The following is a 19,663-nucleotide window of genomic DNA, read 5'->3' on the forward strand; positions in this document are numbered from 1 at the left end:
TGTTATATACTTAACCCCATGTGCCTTGTTGCAGAGAGGCGTGTTCCACTAAGGCTGAACTATGAGAAGTATGGTGATACCCTCACTGAGGACAACCTGATCCGCCTGGCAGCGCTGCTTATTGACTTAACTACGGGAGAGGCCGCGCTGGCTCTGAGAAATGTGGTGCTGGATAACCCCGAGATTAAAGTCAGGGTGAGTAGACTCTGCCTGCAAGGCACGGACACATGTTGAAAGGAGAGGCTGGTGTAAAACAAACCCAGACTGTTCATCTTGCACATTTTTGGGAGTGTGAGATGAGCTGGCCATTACGAAGAAAAATAGGTTGAATAAGCTCCTCTGTTTTTATTCGCGCTCAATGTGTGTGCAATGTTATTATTATTGCAGTCAATGTTTCATCAGAAAATTTCCAAATTCCTGATGAAGATCTGTTGAGTGAAATATTGAGCGCAATAAAAACAGTGGCGCTTATTCTTTTTTTTAAACGTTTTGTTTATTAGTTTTAGTTTTTTTTGCATAATCACAAGTGATACAGTAATTACGTTTCAAATCTTTTTTATTGTGAAGCACAGGGTTATATTATACATTTGTTCACATGGATTGCTTCCTTTTTTTTTTTTTTTTAAACAAAAACCAACAGACATACACACAAAACGGAGTAACATGAAAAGAATACACTCAAACTTAAGCAAAAAACAAAGGGACCCTCCCGCCTCCCTTCCCCCTCCCCAGAAGTGCTGCCCCAGATTACGTGCGACACAGGTCATCCACAAGGATTAGCCTATCAACCTTTAAGAAAGGAGACTAAAGGCTTCCAAATCTTTTCAAAATCTTTCAGTTTGTCTTTGAGTATAAATCTAATTCTTTCTAAATGTAAGGATTCTGTCATCTCGGTGAGCCAGAGTTTGATTGTGGGGGCCTCTTTCTTCTTCCAAAATAATAGTATCAATTTTTTTGCAGCGATAAGGCCGTATGAGAGAAGGCGCTGTTGAGATAATTGTAGTTTCTTCATCCCTTCTGATACTCCCAAGATGACTAACACTGGGTCTGGATCTATCTCTACCTCTAGTATATTGGAAAATAGTCTGAATATCTCTATCCAGAAATTCTGTAGGTTGGGACACAGGGCATAACTGTGCAGTAGAGTTGCATCTGCTGATTTACACTTATCACACTGGGGGGAGATGTCTGGGAATATTTTGTGTAATTTTACTTTTGAGTAATGTAACCTGTGTAATATTTTGAATTGTATTAAGCAATGTCGTGCATTAATCGAACAGGTATGTATGTATTCCATACTGCTATCCCAGATGTCTTCAGTCAGTTGTACGCCCAATTCCGCCTCCCAGTTGGCTTTAATAGAGTCAGTTGAGACCGGAGCCATGTTATGTAAAGTGTCATACAAAAAAGAAATGATGCGTCTAGTCTCAGCTGCATGACTTAAACACCCATCCAATCTGTCTGGCCTTGCTGATTCAAAATCAGGAATATGTTTTCTCACATAACTCCTAATCTGTAGGTATCTAAAAAAGTCTCGCTGCGGGAGGCCGTACTTCTCTTTTAACTGTATAAAGGAAGCAAATACCCCGTCCACATATAAATTTTTTATGCAAATTATTCCTTTCTCCTTCCAATCAAGGAAAGCACCATCTAGTTTGGAAGGGGCGAACGAGGGATTCGCTGCAATGGGTAGCAAAAACGACATTGCCCTAAGCTTGAAATGATTTGTGACTTGTCTCCAAATACGTATAGTGTTATAAATAATTGGGTTATAATTGTATATCTTTTTGTGTATTAATACCGGTGATAAAATGACTGCCCCTATGGTAAATGGTAGACAATCCTCTCGCTCCATTTCCAATCCATCGGGCAGCAATGCTGTATCATCCAACCAATAGGAGAGGGATCGAATGCCAGCGGACCAGTAATAGTGGCAAAAATTTGGAAGAGACAACCCCCCATTCATTTTGGACTTGCACAGATGAGCCTTCCCTATTCTATGTGTTTTATAATCCCAAACAAAATCAAGAATAATGGAATCCAATCGTTTGAAGAACGCTTTAGTAATGAATACGGGAATGTTCTGGAGTATATATAACAGCTGTGGAAGAAATACCATCTTTACCGCATTTACTCTCCCCACCATAGAGAGAGGAAGTGTTCTCCAAAACTGGATGTTATTCTTAAGTTTGTCTATCAGGGGGTCCAGATTAGCTTTAGATAGTGAGTTATAATCTTTAGTGATGATTATTCCAAGGTATTTAAACCTTTCCTTCGCCACTTTAAAAGGAAGTTGTTGTAGCCATTCATTATCTACAATATGGATTGGCATAAGTTCGCTCTTCCCCCAGTTGACTCTATATCCTGCGAATGTTCCAAATTGATTGATCAAAGCCAAGACTGCCGCCATTGATGTCCGTGGTTGCGTTATAAAGAGGATAATATCATCTGCATAAAGTGAAATCTTATTAACAGTGTAATTTGTGTTATAACCATGAATGTCTGGGTGCGTTCGGACCCTTTCAGCGAGCGGTTCGATTGCTAGCGCGAAGAGCAGCGGGCTCAGAACGCAACCCTGTTTTGTCCCACGTTTTAGTCTGAAAGTAGTGGAAAGAGTTTGATTGGTCAGTATTTTGGCACTGGGGTTGTTATATAATACTTTTATCCAAGAAATAAAACTATCTCCCATTCCAAATTTTTCAAGGACTGCGAATAAGTAGGCAAATTCCACTTGATCGAACGCTTTTTCCGCATCTAATGACAGTATAGAAAGCTCTTCATCGGGGTGTCGTGAGGTGTGCATAATGTTAAATAGACGCCGCAAATTAAAAAAAGAATTTCTCTGGGGAATAAATCCGGTCTGATCCGGATGTACCAGTTTCCCTATCAAAAGACTAAGTCTTTGAGCTAACGTTTTTGCAAGTATTTTTTGGTCTGAATTTAACAGGGAGATCGGTCTATAGGAACCCACCTCCTCCAAGTCCTTCCCTGGCTTAGGAATCAAAGTAATAATGGCCTCATTAAGTGATTGAGGGAGCTCTCCATCAGAAAATGCTTGAACATACATTTTATTCAAATAAGGAACCAGTAAGGGACTGAATTTCTTATAAAATTCGTTGCTAAAGCCATCTGGTCCTGGTGTTTTACCATTTTTCAACACTTTGATTGTTTCTGTGATTTCACTATTTGTAATCTCAGCTCCCAAAAGGTCACGGTCCGATTGAGTCAGAGTCGGGAGGTTACATTCATCTAGAAACGTCTGCATGACCTCAGGAGTTGCTGTCATCTGAGATGAATATAATGTTTCATAAAATTGCTGAAATCTTTTATTTATGTCTACATGGGAGGTTAAGGGATCCCCAGATTCTGATTTAATTCTGTGAATTGTGCGTTCACTTTCCATTTTGCGTAGTTGTCTTGCAAGCAGTTTATGGGGTTTATCACCAAATTCAAAATATTTTTGCTTTGTAAACATAAAGGCTGTGCTGATTCTCGCCGACAGTATTTTATTAAGCTTGTATTTCAGAGCTAAGATCTGATTGTATTTTTCTTTAGAAGGGCTTTGTGCATTTTCTGCATCAAGTTTATGTATCAGATCCTCTAGTTTGGACTGTTCCAGTTTATTACGTTTCCTCTTAGCCGCCTGAAAAGAAATAATGCAGCCGCGCAAATAGCACTTAAAAGTTTCCCACAATAAAGTGGGCGGGGTTTCAGGGGTTGCATTTGTCTCAAAGAATGTGGCTATGTGTGTTTCAATGTATTCGCAGAATGTAGAGTCAGAAAGTAACTGTGGGTTGAACCTCCAAGCTCCCTGACGTCCTGGAGTGCCGGGGAGCCTTAGAGAGAAAGTAACTGGGCCGTGGTCAGAAATAATAATATTATGATATTTAGCATTATAAGAATATGGCAATAATTTCCCATCTACTAAGAAATAGTCTAATCTTGTGTACACATTATGAACAGGTGAATGGAAGCTATATTCTCTGCCCACCGGATTGGAGGCCCGCCACAAATCACACAAGTTCATGTTTTCTATGTATGTCTTGAGGAGCTTACTGGTGTTGGATTGAGGTCTAATTTGCACTGACGATTTATCAAGATATTGATCCAAAATTGCGTTAAAGTCTCCTCCGATAATCAAGTTAGTGGTGGAAATATCAGGTATTAGCCCCAGTACCTTCCTGAAAAATCTGGGATCATCTTGGTTAGGTCCATAAATATTCAATAATGTTACTGGTTTAGATTGTAGTTCTCCTGCCACTAAAACATATCTTCCTTCCCTGTCAGCAATGGTAGAGTGATGTTTAAATGGAATTCCTTTGCGTATCAAGATGGCTGCTCCTCTAGCCTTGCTAGGAAAGGTTGAGTGGTAAACCTGACCAATCCACCTACATCTGAGTCTGAGATGTGAATCCTTCTTTAAGTGTGTTTCCTGTAAGAACACAATTCCTGATCCGAGAGATTTTAAATGTGCAAGTACCTTGCCCCTTTTAACTGGGTTATTAATCCCTTTGACATTCCATGTAGTGAAAATTATTTCACCCATTTTCTCCTTTGCATGACTTAATTTATCCTGTGTCATATTCCCACATCACACTATAACCAAGGCAGCACTTCTCCCACCCGACCCCAAACTTCCCAGAACAAAAAGCAACCCCATTAAACCACCACGTCAACTTGCTGATGCTCCTAGAGCACAGCGCGAAGCTACTACAGGAAGAATCCTTTGAAAAAACACGGATAAAAAAGTGGAAAAAACAAACACAAAACATACACAAAGTATCGCAAAAGATCCTCCTCATCTATTCTAAGACTACGTGTCAAAAGCTGCAGAAACCTGCAAAACAGCAGCTCTACAATAATCAATAGATTATCAACAATACAGAACCAATTAAGTCTGGGTGCAAACTTTTTATAGGGCAAGGAAGAAAAGACAAATATCTCTCTATATATATATATCTATATATATCACAATTTTTTAAAATTGACTACTAGGTGTCCTCCTTGCCCTAGATATCTTGCAAAAGAGAAAAAACAAATAAATTAAAAGTATTTCCTTATATATTCCTTTTATAACCACTAGATGTCGCCATTGCCTCATCCATATACATCACATAGGGACTGAATGACCTCTTGTTGTTCCAAAAATGTTTGTGACTCACAGCAGTGCCCCCTCTAGGTAGGGAGTTCACAGTACTCATTGAAAAAAAATAAAACGTTACAATAATGTCCATGAGTCACAACAATGCCCCCTCTAAATTGGGAGTACACAATGCCCATTGAAAAAAATACATTTAAATTAAATACAGAGGCAACAGTAGTAAGATTGTCATTGATAAAGGCCTAAAATAAAAATAAAAAAGGAGTGAGCACTAAGTTTGTTAGATCGGCGGCCATATGTGCAGACATGTTTAGCTCCAGCTCACTTGTTAAGGTGAAATAATCCCAGTATTGAAAATCTTGTTTAGTGCGCGCGCACATGCACACGCCCGGGCACACACATAGTGCGCGCACCCGTGCCTGCGCAGAGGAACGCACTGCACACCAACATGAAAAAAAAACACATACCCATAAAGGATTGATTGACTGTGTACGCATAGTTACATGAAATAAACATTAATGAGTACATGTTGTATTGATAAACACACACCAAAGCGAGGACATCCATACAATCCGACACACACACACACACACACACACACACACACAGCACAGAGACGAGCATTCGCGCGCACCCACACACACTCTCACACACACACACACACACACACACAAACACGCTCTCAGCATCACTCACGGACATAAACCAAGTTTGCAACACGCGCACAAAGGCGCGCACATCTCGACTACTCATCAGACAGGCAACGAACGGCTTTCGTCCACATGATTACACTTTCTTTACATTGTCTAATAGCAATCCATGCGTCCGCGCGCACGCGAGAGCTCAACACACACACACACACACACACACACACACACACACACACACACACACACACACACACGACCACACATACGACCACAACAACAGAGAGTATTATTTTTTAGGTTACATTAGACCAATTCTCAACCTTATATTTGTGGCTCCATTAAACCTCAAGCCAAAAGTGGAATATAATTACCCCCCTCCGTTTCCAAAGTGACGTTCTGCAAAAGCAAGGGCTTCCTTCGGGTCAGTAAACACATGTTCTATTCCACCATGCGTTACTCTTAATTTTGCGGGGAAAATTATTCCATATTTAACGTCAGGTTTGTCCTTCATTAATCTTCGGGCCGGGGTGAAGGCTGCTCTGGCTTTGGCAATCTCGTGGGGAAAGTCTCTGAAGATGTCAATTTTCTGTCCATGGAAGGAGAGGTTTTTCTTGGTGGTTATCTTGTGGTAGATGTCATCAAAGGCGCGTCCGTGGTGTATCCTTAAGATCAGATGGCGAGGGGGTGCGTTATCGTCTCCACGTTTCCTCAGAGCCCTGTGACAACGGTCCAAGATCGGGGGTTCCGGCAGTTCCAACACATCCTTCAATAAGTCCGCGGCGAACTCCCTGGTTGTCTTCCCATTAATATTCTCTGTTCCCTCCTTCAGTCCTGATATCCTTAAATTTTGGCGCATCGAGCGCCCTTGTAAATCCAGGCATTTAGCATTCAAGTTATCAACTTGCCCAGAGAGACTTTTCACCTGCGCCTCCAGATTCACAACAGCGTCGGACATCTGAGATGTTGATTGCTCTAATTCAGTTAATGTTGCGCCCTGCGAGTCCGTTTGTACTTTTAGTGTGGAAATACTCTTCTCCATTTCAGTTCTCAAAGAACCGATGTCGGCTCTCAGCGCTGTTGTAACGTCCGCAATCCTTTCATCTATTTTAGCACAGATGTCAGCTTTAACTGAGTGTAACTCGGAGCGTAGAGCTTTCAGAGCGTCCAGCACTGCGTTTGTAGACGGGTCAGTGGAGCCCGAGTCCCCGGTCCCTATCCCAGGCGAAGACGAGGGCTCGCTCAGGCCTTCCTCCTCAATAGTTGTTTGTGCGTTGCGTTCTTTTGGTTGCTTTTGGTTCTTTCGTGTCGCCATCTTCACTTTTTGGAAATACTGGGCTTTTATGTAACACCAGACGTTAAACTTGTTGTAGAAACTAAAATAAAATTGTCCTTGTATTGTTGATCATGAAATTTTATATTGAAATTTGCGAGAGCTACCGTGAGACACGTCCTACTCACTCATGACCCCGGAAGCAGTTCCGATACAGTAATTACTGAAGCAAATAAACAGAGTATCTCCAAAGGGTCAAAATAATTAAGTTACAGGATAGACAAATCTCAAGTATGGAAAAAGATAAATTGAATAGGATATAAACAGCTCAGTGGCGCTTATTCAACCAGTGATCAGACTTCATTTTTCTTTGTGATGAACTGTTGTTTTCCTGCACCTGGGCACTCAAGTGGATGTGCGTGCAGATAGAGATAGAGATATGACCGTTAAAGTTAACCACTTAAGCCCTATATACTGTATTTGTTGTACAACGACTAGCGACAATAGCCAATCTACAAGCTCACAATGTGTCACATCGTGACAGCCAACATCTAAAGTGGGTTTCTGTTTTTTTGTAGATTCTGGGGGAACCAAAGCGGAACCGAAAGCTGGCTGCTGAACTCACTGTGCAGAACCCCCTGCCAAAGGCTTTGGAGAACTGTTGCTTCAGCATCGAAGGGGCCAACCTCACTGGAGGACATGTGATCACTGAGAGGTATGCTGCTTCATTATCCAACTACTGTAAGATAAGATCAGATAAGATCAGATAAAATAAGATGACACAAGACAAGACACGAAACGACACTACATTGAGACTACAGGCCATTCGTATGAACTGTCACTTCCTGTATAGCCTCAACTTACACACATATACGCATTATAGATTCCTAGAATGTTTAAGCTGTTCAGCAAGTCAACAGGATAAGATAAGAGCCAGGTGCAAACTGCAAACAAAGCCGTAACTCGCTTTGTGACAGTCAGGACCAAGAGTGCTCTGGTACCAACCAAATATACATGCTGCGACCTATGACCTTCAGACTGTCGATCTTGTTGAGACCCACTAACCCTCTACCACTCTAATTCTCATTTAACAGATCTCTGTCTATCTGAACCTTTTGTGTATTGAAGTATGAATATGTTTATTTGTAGACCAATAGACCATTGTTTATATATTCTACGTGATATTTTGTGATTGATTGATTGAATACTTTATTAACTGTTTGCAAAAAAAAGACGGAAAGACAGAGTACAAATACAATGCTAAAAGGTTTGAACCCAAGAAAGCACTATGGCTTGTTTCCATTGGGGTCCTGTGTATTCAATTCATTGAAACATTTAATGACAGACAAATATACAATACTATGCAAAAACATCATATAAACGAGTAATCAAAAAGAAAAATATGTACAGTCAACAGTTCGGGGGGGGGGGGGGGGGGGCATTTCTGGTGATAGGCTTGATTTTTTTACAGGGGCCATTTAATCTATCCACTATTTCCCCCCAAAGTATTCTCTCAGTCTCAGTTGTATTACAGCAGCAGGATTTATTTTATAAGCTTACTTCCTCGAATTAAAGTGCTTCTTCTCCATTTCGGGGACCAGTTAATCTGTGCTCGACCTCATGGTGTTTTAAAGGAATACGTGAACGCACATTCATCCTAGCTTGACCATCCTGGCTCAACAAAGTCGCTCCTTCTCAGCCTGGCTTGGCGTTAGTGGAACGGAATAAACCAGGCTGTACTGAGCAGACTTGTCAAACCTGGATTTGGCTTTTACATCCAGGATGATTTAATTCTGCCTTTGTGACAGGCCCCTCGTCATGGCAGTTACCTTATTTTTTAGTTTATTGCTCTGTTTTTAAAGTTTCACATAGTGGGTTTTGAGATCCTTGCTGAAGCATACGGCGAGCTTAGACTTACATTTCAGAGCTTCAGCGCATTTTCTGTCTATGACTTTTATAGCAGTCACGATGAGTCCTGACCACATGATGTTCTGGTCTTATAATGATAATAATAATATATATGATTTATATAGCGCTTTTCGAGGTACTCAAACTTGCTTTACAGAAACAAAATAAAAACTACTTTATTTAAAAAGGTTAAAAAAAATATTAAAAAAACTTGCAACTGTTGCCAAAAGCAAGGCCATCGCATGATTCACGTTCAGATGACATCATTATGTTTGTCCACCCTTCTGGCTCTGGGAGGGTTATTGTCATGTTCCTCGCTGAAAGCAACTTGCATCCGTGCACGCTTTAAATAAAATACACAAAGACAGCTTTTTGCAGATTGTTTATTTCTCAAACCATTCTAGTGTCTGATATCATATGATTTTAGCCACATCAGATACAACAGCATTGACAACACACAGAAAGGTGTGTGGGAGGAATCAATTGGCATAATGGAAAAAAAAATACTTTGTATGTAATTGAGCTGCAAAAAAAAGAATATCAGAATATCAACAATGACTATGAATAAATAACTCTCTTACGTTCCGTTATCCTTAACGGACATCTGTCACGTTTCTATACTGTACACCATATTAGACAATGTGCCAGAGCCAGTAATCCGAAAGAGCAGACAGTGCCAGAGTCAAAGCAAAGAAAAGCAGGACTCCGTAATACCAAAGAACAGAACAGAAGTGTAGGTCTTCCGTTCTTACATATTGGTTGTTGATCCTGATGGCTACTGGCACAAAGGTCTCACCAAGTCGCTTGGTGGTGTGCCGATGAGGAATTAAGTCTGTAGCTGAATGTACTCCTTATCCCAGCTCACTCCTCATAGAGGGGATGGGAGGGGTTCTGCAGGATAGCGGCCAGCTTCCTCCTCATCCTGCAGCCACCTCCAGATTGTCCAGTTTAACTCCAACTACTAGCCTTCCTCACCAGCTTGTTCATTGTGTTAGTTTGCCTTGCGTTGACGTTACTCCCCCCAACATACCATGTGCAAAGAAGAGGACACTGGTTACTCTACCGGTACTGGTAGAACATCTGCAGCAGCAACTTTGAAGGGCCTGAGCTTCCTCCTGTAGAGCATTAGTTCTCAACCTTTTCAGGCCGCGTGACCCCCCACAATAATCATATTTGAACTGGGGACCCCCCACCCTGAAAAGCACTTGGAATGTAGGAGTTGAGGTATTATTTAGTTTGACTCGGTTCCACAGATAAAAATTGTGAAAATAGTAGATCTACAAGCTCACAACGCCTCGCAATGCGAGGCGTTGAGAGCTTGTAGATCTGCTATTTTCAAAATGTTTGCCTCTTTCTTGTATTATTTGACTATTTAGCCAATGTTCCTTATTTGTTTTAGATATTAAAAAGGCCTTAAAAGTCCTTAAATGGTCACTTCTCTGTCATGCGGAGACCCCCCTGAGGGTCCCGACCCACAGGTTGAGAACCACTGCTGTAGAGGGCCTCAGAGTTGTCAGTCCAGTCTAGTTTATGGTTGTTCATGAGCAGATTGAGCACTCTCATGAACTTGTAAGTGTCCATCTCCACCCCATCCCCATCCACTCTTCTTGCTCTGCCAGTAGCAGTGTACTTCATTATCCCTTTTGTTTACTCATATATTAATTCCTTCCATCCCATGTTGAAAGTATAGTGTTCAGGATTGGAGCCTGAACAAGTTGTCAACACTTATTATAAGATAAGTAGCACTTGCCTCGACAAGCCAGCACACTACAGTAAATCTGTCAAGTTAATGGGTTCCAAAACAGACATCACCATTAGATTTGTGAAGTAACAGTTGACCTTATGAAGTAACTGAAGGTTTTGCCAGGTCAAAGGCATAATTTAATGTTAAGAGATACGTAATGTCTAAAATGTTCTGCTCTGTGATTTGTTGGCCTGGCCTGCATGACACTTTCAGACGCTTGACTGGACATTATGTAATGCAGCTGAGACAAATAAAGCCTAAGGGCAGGGAAATAAAAAATGGCTTTAAAGAAGCCGAGGTTTGGACTGAAAGCATTGCTTTGAATAACTAATGGTGGCTTGTTATTTATGAATGAAAAGTTGTCCCGCTGCATGATCCACCAAGAAAAATGTCTCTCCAATTTCATGGCAGTAGCAAGTGAGGAAATACTTTGATCTGCTGGAATGACCAATCCAGGGATTGCCATGAAAGAGGCTTTACTTTATACTACTGTATATATCTCTGACTGAAGGCTTAAAAATGTGCAGGAAAACACTTCTACTTCCTTCTACTCTGCACTAGATTCTTACTGTTTATGCTACTGGAGCCTGATTGCCATAAATAGTCATAACTGCCATCTACACATGATTAACCCATTGAATCCGGGAACGCATGTATGTCATTTTAGATTTCTTTGGCTGTTCAAAAATAGCAGATCTACAAGCTCATAATGCGGCACCGAGTGCCACGCTATGAGCTTGTAGATCTGCAATTTTTTTTAAAATCTTGAACATTTGTGCAAATCTTTGTATTTTTTAACTTGAACATTTGTAACTCAAATCTTTGCTTCTGGGGGATTCTACAAATGTCTTCTAAACATTTTTGAAAACTTATTTTGCTATAATATCTGTGGTTCTCAAACCTTTTTCATGCCAAGGACCCCCCAAAATGATATGTATTTGGCCGTGGACCCCCATCTCAAAATAGGTTGTTCCAGGGACCCCAGAAGCAAAGATTTGACTTAAAATGTTAGCTTAAAAAAATATTTACACAAAGATTTGCACAACTTTTCACGTTTTTTCAAAAATAGCCAAAGAAATCTAAAAATGACAGAGATGCGTTCCCGGTCTTAATGGGTTAAACAGCAATTGATCGTATAAACATTTGGAGAGTATGATGGAAGTTCTATAAGTGTGTGTGTCTCACTAACGTGACGTTTAAATGTTTACCTTCAGGCTGGCTTCCACGGTGGGGCCGGGAGAAGACGCCAAGATCAAGATCTACTTCACACCCACCCACTCAGGTCTCAGGAAACTTGTGGTGGATTTTGATAGCAACAACCTGTGCCATGTCAAGGGCTACAGAAATGTCATTATTGGCAAGTAGGCTAGCAGTCGAAACTCTGCTATCACCAACAGTACACTTACATTCTCATTATGCAAAATAGCAGTTGCAATAACGATGAATCCTCATTATAGTTGGTGCTTACTGATATCTTTATATTTTAAGTGAATGAAACATAGCATATTTTTGCACAATGATTTTCATATGCAAGAAAAATATCTACATTTTCACCACCAACTTGTTTAGAATTATCAGAGACAGAAGTATTCTAATGTGACCTGAGCAAGTGGTTACAAAGGTTAACCAATATGCATGCTTTAAGACACATTTTGATAAAGGCTATATTGTTGCTCTTTGAAATAATAGATAGTAAAGTACTATGTACTATTTTTATACTTTGTAAAAGTCAAAATAAAAATGAAAATAAACATTGAACTATTAACTACTGTTTTTTATGTGGCATACTGTATTAATCTGAGCATTGGATGCAAGCTCCCATTTGTTCACATGTAACCTTTGTCAACAGTAATGTCTTTATCAGTATTATTTACTTACTGGTCAAAGCATTAGCCTACATTAATGTGCACATGTATGTATGCACTGACTTATACTTTATTTTCATACAATGAAGAGGAATAACCAGGTTAGCATCCAGAATACATTTGGAAATAATTAAATTAAATGAAAATTAATCAATACAAAAATAAGCAATTTCGGAGATAAATGTATATTTATTTATGCACATATTTATCTATTTTCAAATTAACCTGCACATTTATTAGACTTTTGAGAATTAGCTGTAGCTTTTGGACTCCATATTGCTATAGTAAGCCAATGTTTCAAACCCAGAGTGAATGAGGTCATATGGGAGTGAGATTACAGATTCTTTATTTATTGTAGGAATTTGAATGAGGCAAACAGTTGTCACAGTTTGCAGACTTTTTGGACACAGGTGGGAATATTTTTTATTTTGTAATGGCACGTGTTTCTCAGTATCAGACAATCTATTTGTATTGCAGCAACAGAACCAAAGTTATTGTTCTGTTTGGGTATTTGGGTAAAAACAAAAGGTAATTTCTATTCCACATCTAAGTTTCGTGCTCCTGGAAGTTTCATGGACTAATGACTTTGACTAGAAGAATATAGTCTGTCAGAGACTCACTGATTCTGGTCAAACCTATGAGAATTGTATGAGCCAACATTTGAATCCATGTACAAGTACTGTATATCTACAAAAGTACTGTGTTTCTTGAGGTTGATCACAATACAATCCCCCTCTGCCAAAAAAAACTAATTTGAATATGGAATACATCCATTTAAGATGATTGTGTGGAGGGAAAATAGTGCTAATGAAAGATAACTGCCTCACACTTTAAAGAGAACAACACCTTATTAAAACATGTCTGCATCCACATGCCAACAAGTCTTAGTGCAGTAGTTGCATGTGATGCCTCTTCAATTCTTCCTTGTCGCCCTCTGCTGGTCTAAAGCAGCAAGTGAAGCACTGATGAAGATAACATGTGGTTCATTACATGTGCTGAACAGTAGCTGGCAGCAATACATCACTGTACACTATGGCCTCCACTGAAGAGCTAGGGTAGAGTCCTGTGACCATCACACATGTAATACTGATACTGTTTGGCACTGCTTTGACCATTTAGGAGAGTGCCAATACTACAACTGTCAATATGACAATTACTGTAGCCTTTCTTCTTTTATCATTCAAAATACTTTAAGGCAATTAGGCAAAAATAGTCTTAATTTCCACTGGCTCCGTTGAATAACCAGCCATCTGGATAGATGATACACGGACCAAAAGTGAAGGAACGTAATAAAGGAGTCTCCAAGCAATTACTCCCTTTGTTCCAAAACCAAAATGTCTGTTTCTGCCAGAGAAAGACACACTCTTGCTATACTTTCTCTAAACCTTATTCTGCTTTCCACCTATAATGAGGAGAAAGTGGAAGCAATTGTACCCCAGTGTCAGAAAAAGTTCAAGGCAAGCCTTTTATGCTGTTCACATCAGAAAACTTTATACCTGGCTAAAGTCAACATGCGTCATAAATCATCACGATTCGGATTCAGACACAGCGAGTGTGCTGGCAGAATGGCAGAATGTATTCATTCTCCCACCGTGTAGCTGGCTGACACTGTACATGTATCAGCCTCACATCGTATTACCCATATGACCATACTACAGTATAGCCTACTGCACAGTGGTGTAAAGTAACTAGTACATTTACTCAAGTATTATACTTAAGTACAATTTTGAGGTATTTTTACTTTACTGGAGTATTTCCAATTGTCTATACTTTTACTTCTACTCCACTACATCTGGGCAAATATTGTACTTTTACTCCACTACAATTATTTGAAAACTTTAGTTAGTTACTTTGCGGATATAAATTATTATATTATAAAACATAAATTAACCACTTAAGCCCTATTTTATACATAGGCTATTTTGAAAATAGACGATCTACAAGCTCACAACGCTTGTAGATCTTAGCTTGTGAGCTTGTAGATCTGCTATGTTCAAACATTTTAGTGCTTTTACTTTGCTTTTACTAGTGCTTTTCATATCAAGGTTAATTATTTATTTGGCATTTGAGCCACAGACTACCATTTGATGAGATTTAGACTCTCAGATCCAAGACTTAGAATATTTTTTGTTGTCGTTGAATACGATTTTGTCCACAAAAAAAATATTGATGTGGTACCATTGATGTGGTACCATAGGAGAGATAACAGGCACAGCACACGTTGATCAAAGTAACAATTCTACATTCTCTAATTGTGTAGACTTCTTGTAAATGAACTAATGCAGATGTTTAACAATAATTTAACTCTTGAGAGCGTAAAATGAAACGCTCTCAAGATTTAAAGATCTATAAGGGTCCATTTGGTTACCAACTCGAATCATTTAGCTGGGGACCACCTGGAACCCCCTCAAGGACCACTGGTCCCTGGACCACTGATTGAGTTAAGTGATTATTGTGTTTTCCCCAAATCGTGTTGCCATTACTGATTTTCTGAGTTTCCATTACAGACACATCAGATATGATTGAGCCATACGTGTTCCAAACATCTTAAGAAGAATCTTCATAAATGAATAATCACATGAATTAATAAATGTATGAGACTGAGCCATGGACTCTTTCCTCTTCACCCCTTTATTCACATTCTCTATTCGTGTTTTTTTCTTTATTTTTTAACAACAATCAGCTTGCAGTGCTATAAATGCCTGCGTCTCTGTTTTGTACCCAACGTGTCTCCTTATAAATGCATTACAGATCATCGTGGAATAGCAAAATCATAGCAAAGAAGAAAAAAGGCAGTATTTCATTCTCTGTGTCAAAATGAATGTATCTAACAGAGTAAATATCAAACAGCAGCACTTAGATTGTAGAACAAATACGATTGTGAAGGTAAACTTGATACAGAGATGAAAACATGAGAGTTATTGTCCATGTAAACGTGTAGGCAAAAAGCTATACAGTATAATGGAGTGGATATAATGACAAAAAGCCTTGAATGAATAACATACTGCTTGTGTTTCTTTAATTAGTTAAGTAGCACATAATTAATTTAGCTTAGATGATGACGATAAAAGTTTACAGTATCAAGGGTGAATAAAACATTAATTTACAAGTCATCATGACATGGTGAAGGCATGTGCTTCATTTATACTCCATTGTACAACGGTGTCGCGTGCCCGAAAATAGCTGATCTACAAGCTTTGGGCTATTAAAAAATAGCAGATATACTAGCTCATAGCGCACACAGAGGCTACGAGCTGTAGATCTGCATTTTTTTTTTTTAATTGCTAAGTTTTGAATATATATATTTTTAACGCGAACATTTGTAACTCAAATCTTTGCTTCTGGAGGTCCCTGGAACAATATATGTTCGCTTTAAAATATATATATTCAAAGATTTGCACAGATTTTCAAGATTTTTCAAAAATGGCAAATCTACAAGCTCATAGCGCGGCACTCTGTGCTTGTATCTGCTATTTTTGAATAGCCAAAGAAATCTTAAAATGACAGAGAATCCGTTCCCAGATTGAATCAAGATCTGCTATTTTGTAAATATACAACGCAACGAAGTAGTGTATAAACAAGTTTTACATTTGTATTCTGCTAACATTCTACAGGTGGTTTAGAAAGTTACACCTTTCAAATGCAAATATTAAATATAATTAATATAAAACAAAACATTAAAACTAGACACATAAATGGTGGGGAACAAATTTAAAGCATTTACAAGATAATACTGCAGCCTTTTGGTATACTGTTTTTTAGTTAGAGGCCTTTTGATAACCATTTGAAAAGACATTTGTTTCAAAATAATGTTAACAATGTTATCAATGGGCCTTCAAGTCCTTGTTCATTCACGTCCTATCTTCCATGACTATGTAAGTATTCTACTACTATAGTACACAGCCAAATCCTGAGCGCTCCTTTAACTCCTAAAGTGTAAAAGTGGCAGAATTTATGGGGCATGTAGCAGTGGTGGCCATTTTGCGGTGTCACAGATAGAAAACCCATTAATCTTTCCCATAGAGATTTCAGAAAATATTTATATTAATTATTTTAAGCCTGGACCCAAGCCAATCCAGGCTCCTGGTGAATCATGATCATACAACACTTGATTATGTGTCAAATAATATTTGTAAACAGCAAAAAAAAAAGGGTATTTATTAAATATAGTATATTATATAATTAAATATTCAAATATGTTTTGACAGCTAATCAAATGTTTTATGGTTATGATTCACTAGGTTTCTGGACGGCTTGGTTCCAGGCTTGAAATAATTTATATAAATATTTTCGGAAATCTCTATGGGAAAAATGTATGGGTTTTATATCTGTGGCACCACAAAATGGCTGCCACTGCTATGCCTTATACTCCTATGCATGACGGTGTTGCTTGCTGAAAATATCAGATTTTCAAGAGCATTTTGTGTGTTTTTTGAGTGTGAATTCTAGTTTTTGTTCTTTTTGGCAATTAACACCATCGTACTACAGTATGGAGTATAAATGAAGCTTTACAGGTCCATTTTTACACTTTCAGAGTTAAAAAGTATATGTACAGTACATGGATAAAAAAATAAAATAAATAATACATCCACAAAAGGTGTGGAACAAACGTATCGCTTTCCCCAGAAATGTATTATGATTATGACATAATCATTTCAATAATTCTGTTGAGAATTATTCTTCGTTTTGTTTACCTCTGTAAGCTGATGGCTGCCGTTATCGTCATGCTTCACTTTTCATTGGGAAAGGTACTTTTCCCCACTAAATAAACCCTTGGAGGCAGCCACCCTGTTACAATGTTGCAAACTGCATATTTACTGCCTTACAGACACGAGTGAGGAATATAAGGTGTTGAGAGAGCAACATCTAGTGGCTGAATGTTGTCTTTTGCACCTTTAAACACTCAGGGTTTTGCTGTGTCCTGTACTGTGTGTGATTTGGGTCCCAGTTTTCTCTAGGCTATACTGGAAAAAAACATATTCTTCTCACTCATCAAAATCATATAAGCATAAACGTGAAGCAATAGGAGAAAAGCACGGAAACAATAACAAGAACGTAACAACAAAGAGAACATTGAGTCTTCAATGACAATAATAAACATGCCCTTTGATGGCATCGACAATCTAAACAAACATAATGAAGGTACACAAACTGCCAGCGACTGAGGTTATAAATAAACATGTAGCTGGCACACAAAAGGTCCAATCACGGCCCGGGTCTCTGCTGCTGCGATGACGTGTGTGTGTGTGTAAATAAATGACCTTTTCCTCTTAAAGATAAAACCGGGAACATGCACTCGGTCTTCGATCCCCATCTGTGCACACGCGAAGCGACGCGAGCGAGCGAGCCCCCCACTTTAGAGCACACAGCTCTCGGCGCAGTCAGTGCTGCTACTCGCCGCCGATCTCCTCTTCAGCTCCCTGCTGCCATCTGTCTGGTGGCGGCGGGCATGGGCCTGCGCCCGGTGCCCAGGTTCCTGTGGCTGGGGGGCGTTCTCCATCCCGTCGTGCCGCCCCGCCGCCTGGCGGCTCCTCTCGGGCTCCACCTGGAGGAAGGCGCGCACGCGGTGATGCTGCGCCACGGCGCCGCTGAAGTCGATGACGCGGCACTCGTACGTGCCCTCGTCGGACGGCTTGACGTTGGACAAGCGTAGCTTGTGGGAGATGTTGCTGCCAGCCACCTTCACCACCTGAGGGGGGGGGGGGAAGAGAAGGTGCATGCCTTATTTCAAACCGTGCCCGTGTGAATTATTCACACTGTGAGTTTGAAAAAACATATGAATTATTCAATATTCAGTACTCGTGCTTAAGACCAAGAATGTGCACGGGAAATCAAGTATTTCGATCCACAGCTGGGAATGGATCTCACAAAAGCTGGTTGGCTGCTTTAGTTTAGTTTGACAGCTGATACAAGTTCAAACTTACACTTATCTTGGTGGCATCCTTGGACATCTGTTCCTGGGGCACCACCTACACAGAAACAAGGATGACACATTCATAACAGTCTACAGCCGCATTATACTTAGCTGCTCGCCGGTGTTGCACACTGAAAACTATATCTACAAGCTCACAACGTGTCACAGCGCGGCGCGTTTTGAGCGTGTAGATCGGCTATTTTCGGTGCACGGCATTATATCATGCCGTTTAAGCTGCCTTTTCCCATAACATTAAGTCAGAACATTTTTATTGACTTCGATAGATTGCCATTACTGATATTTCTGATACATCTTTAAACACAGCTTAGCTGGATTACCTGCGGTCCCAGATCAAAGTACACTGCTGGTATACACCTTGTCTGCTGAGCTATTTTCGAGCAAGCAAGGTGTGTGTGTGTGTGTGTGTGTGTGTGTGTGTGTGTGTGTGTGTGTGTGTGTGTGTGTGTGTGTGTGTGTGTGTGTGTGTGTGTGTGTGTGTGTGTGTGTGTGTGTGTGCGCGCTTGTGTGCGCTTGTGTGCGTGTGTGTATGTGTTTCAACTCTAGAAATGTAGGTGACTGTGCATGCATACTCATGTAAGTGTGTGTGTGTGTGTGTGTGTATATGTGCACACAAATGTGTGTGTGTGTGTGTGTGTGTGTGTGTGTGTGTGTGTGTGTGTGTGTGTGTGTGTGTGTGTGTGTGTGTGTGTGTGTGTGTGTGTGTGTGTGTGTGTGTGTGTGTGTGTGTGTGTGTAAGCAGTGAGGTATTCTTTTGGGCATAGGTATGAATTATTCATGGAGCCAGACAGAGATTTTTGAAAATCTATTTCTTCCTCAGTGCCAATTATAGTGTCTAGAGGCGCAACAGGGGGGCGTGAGTTCCCCCCATGTTGGGAGAGAGTCAACCTGCTCCCCCAACGAAGGCAAATGCTAATAAGCAATTATCCACTTCTTTCCGTGCCAGAGGGTTTCTTGTCCTGGCCATTTCCTTTTTTGCCTGATGTAACAGTAAACTAGAGCAGGTTCGGTCAAGGCAAAAACCTGCCCACACAAATGAACCCTGTGAACATCATTTATTCCAAAATGGACTTCTAAAGCCGATGCATTCTAATTCACTGATCATTTAAAAAAAGAGGGAGAGGCACAACTTTGTGAGGAATGTAAAGGTTTGAATGATAAAGGGCATGTTTAATGTATAAAGCAAAAAGCTA

General features: G+C 39.9%; 2 protein-coding genes across 2 annotated transcripts in view; one reads left to right on the top strand and one right to left on the bottom strand.

Annotated features, from left to right (window-relative positions):
* tgm2b (transglutaminase 2b) overlaps positions 1 to 12,429 on the top strand; it is a 40,136-nt gene extending 27,707 nt beyond the window's left edge. The window contains exons 11-13 of the mRNA XM_080422414.1: positions 35 to 195; positions 7,600 to 7,736; positions 11,888 to 12,429. Of these exons, the coding sequence (XP_080278540.1) occupies positions 35 to 195; positions 7,600 to 7,736; positions 11,888 to 12,038 (449 nt within the window). The 3' untranslated portion in view covers positions 12,039 to 12,429. The remainder of the gene's footprint in view (positions 1 to 34; positions 196 to 7,599; positions 7,737 to 11,887) is intronic.
* Positions 12,430 to 16,377: 3,948 nt separating this feature from the next.
* LOC308080584 (V-set and transmembrane domain-containing protein 2-like protein) overlaps positions 16,378 to 19,663 on the bottom strand; it is a gene marked incomplete at its 5' end in the record, with an annotated part of 56,233 nt that continues 52,947 nt past the window's right edge. The window contains 2 exons of the mRNA XM_080422477.1: positions 16,378 to 18,227; positions 18,463 to 18,507. Of these exons, the coding sequence (XP_080278603.1) occupies positions 17,895 to 18,227; positions 18,463 to 18,507 (378 nt within the window). The 3' untranslated portion in view covers positions 16,378 to 17,894. The remainder of the gene's footprint in view (positions 18,228 to 18,462; positions 18,508 to 19,663) is intronic.

Source organism: Gymnoscopelus braueri (genome assembly GCF_963280865.1).
Source record: "Gymnoscopelus braueri genome assembly, chromosome: 3".
Taxonomy (NCBI): domain Eukaryota; kingdom Metazoa; phylum Chordata; class Actinopteri; order Myctophiformes; family Myctophidae; genus Gymnoscopelus; species Gymnoscopelus braueri.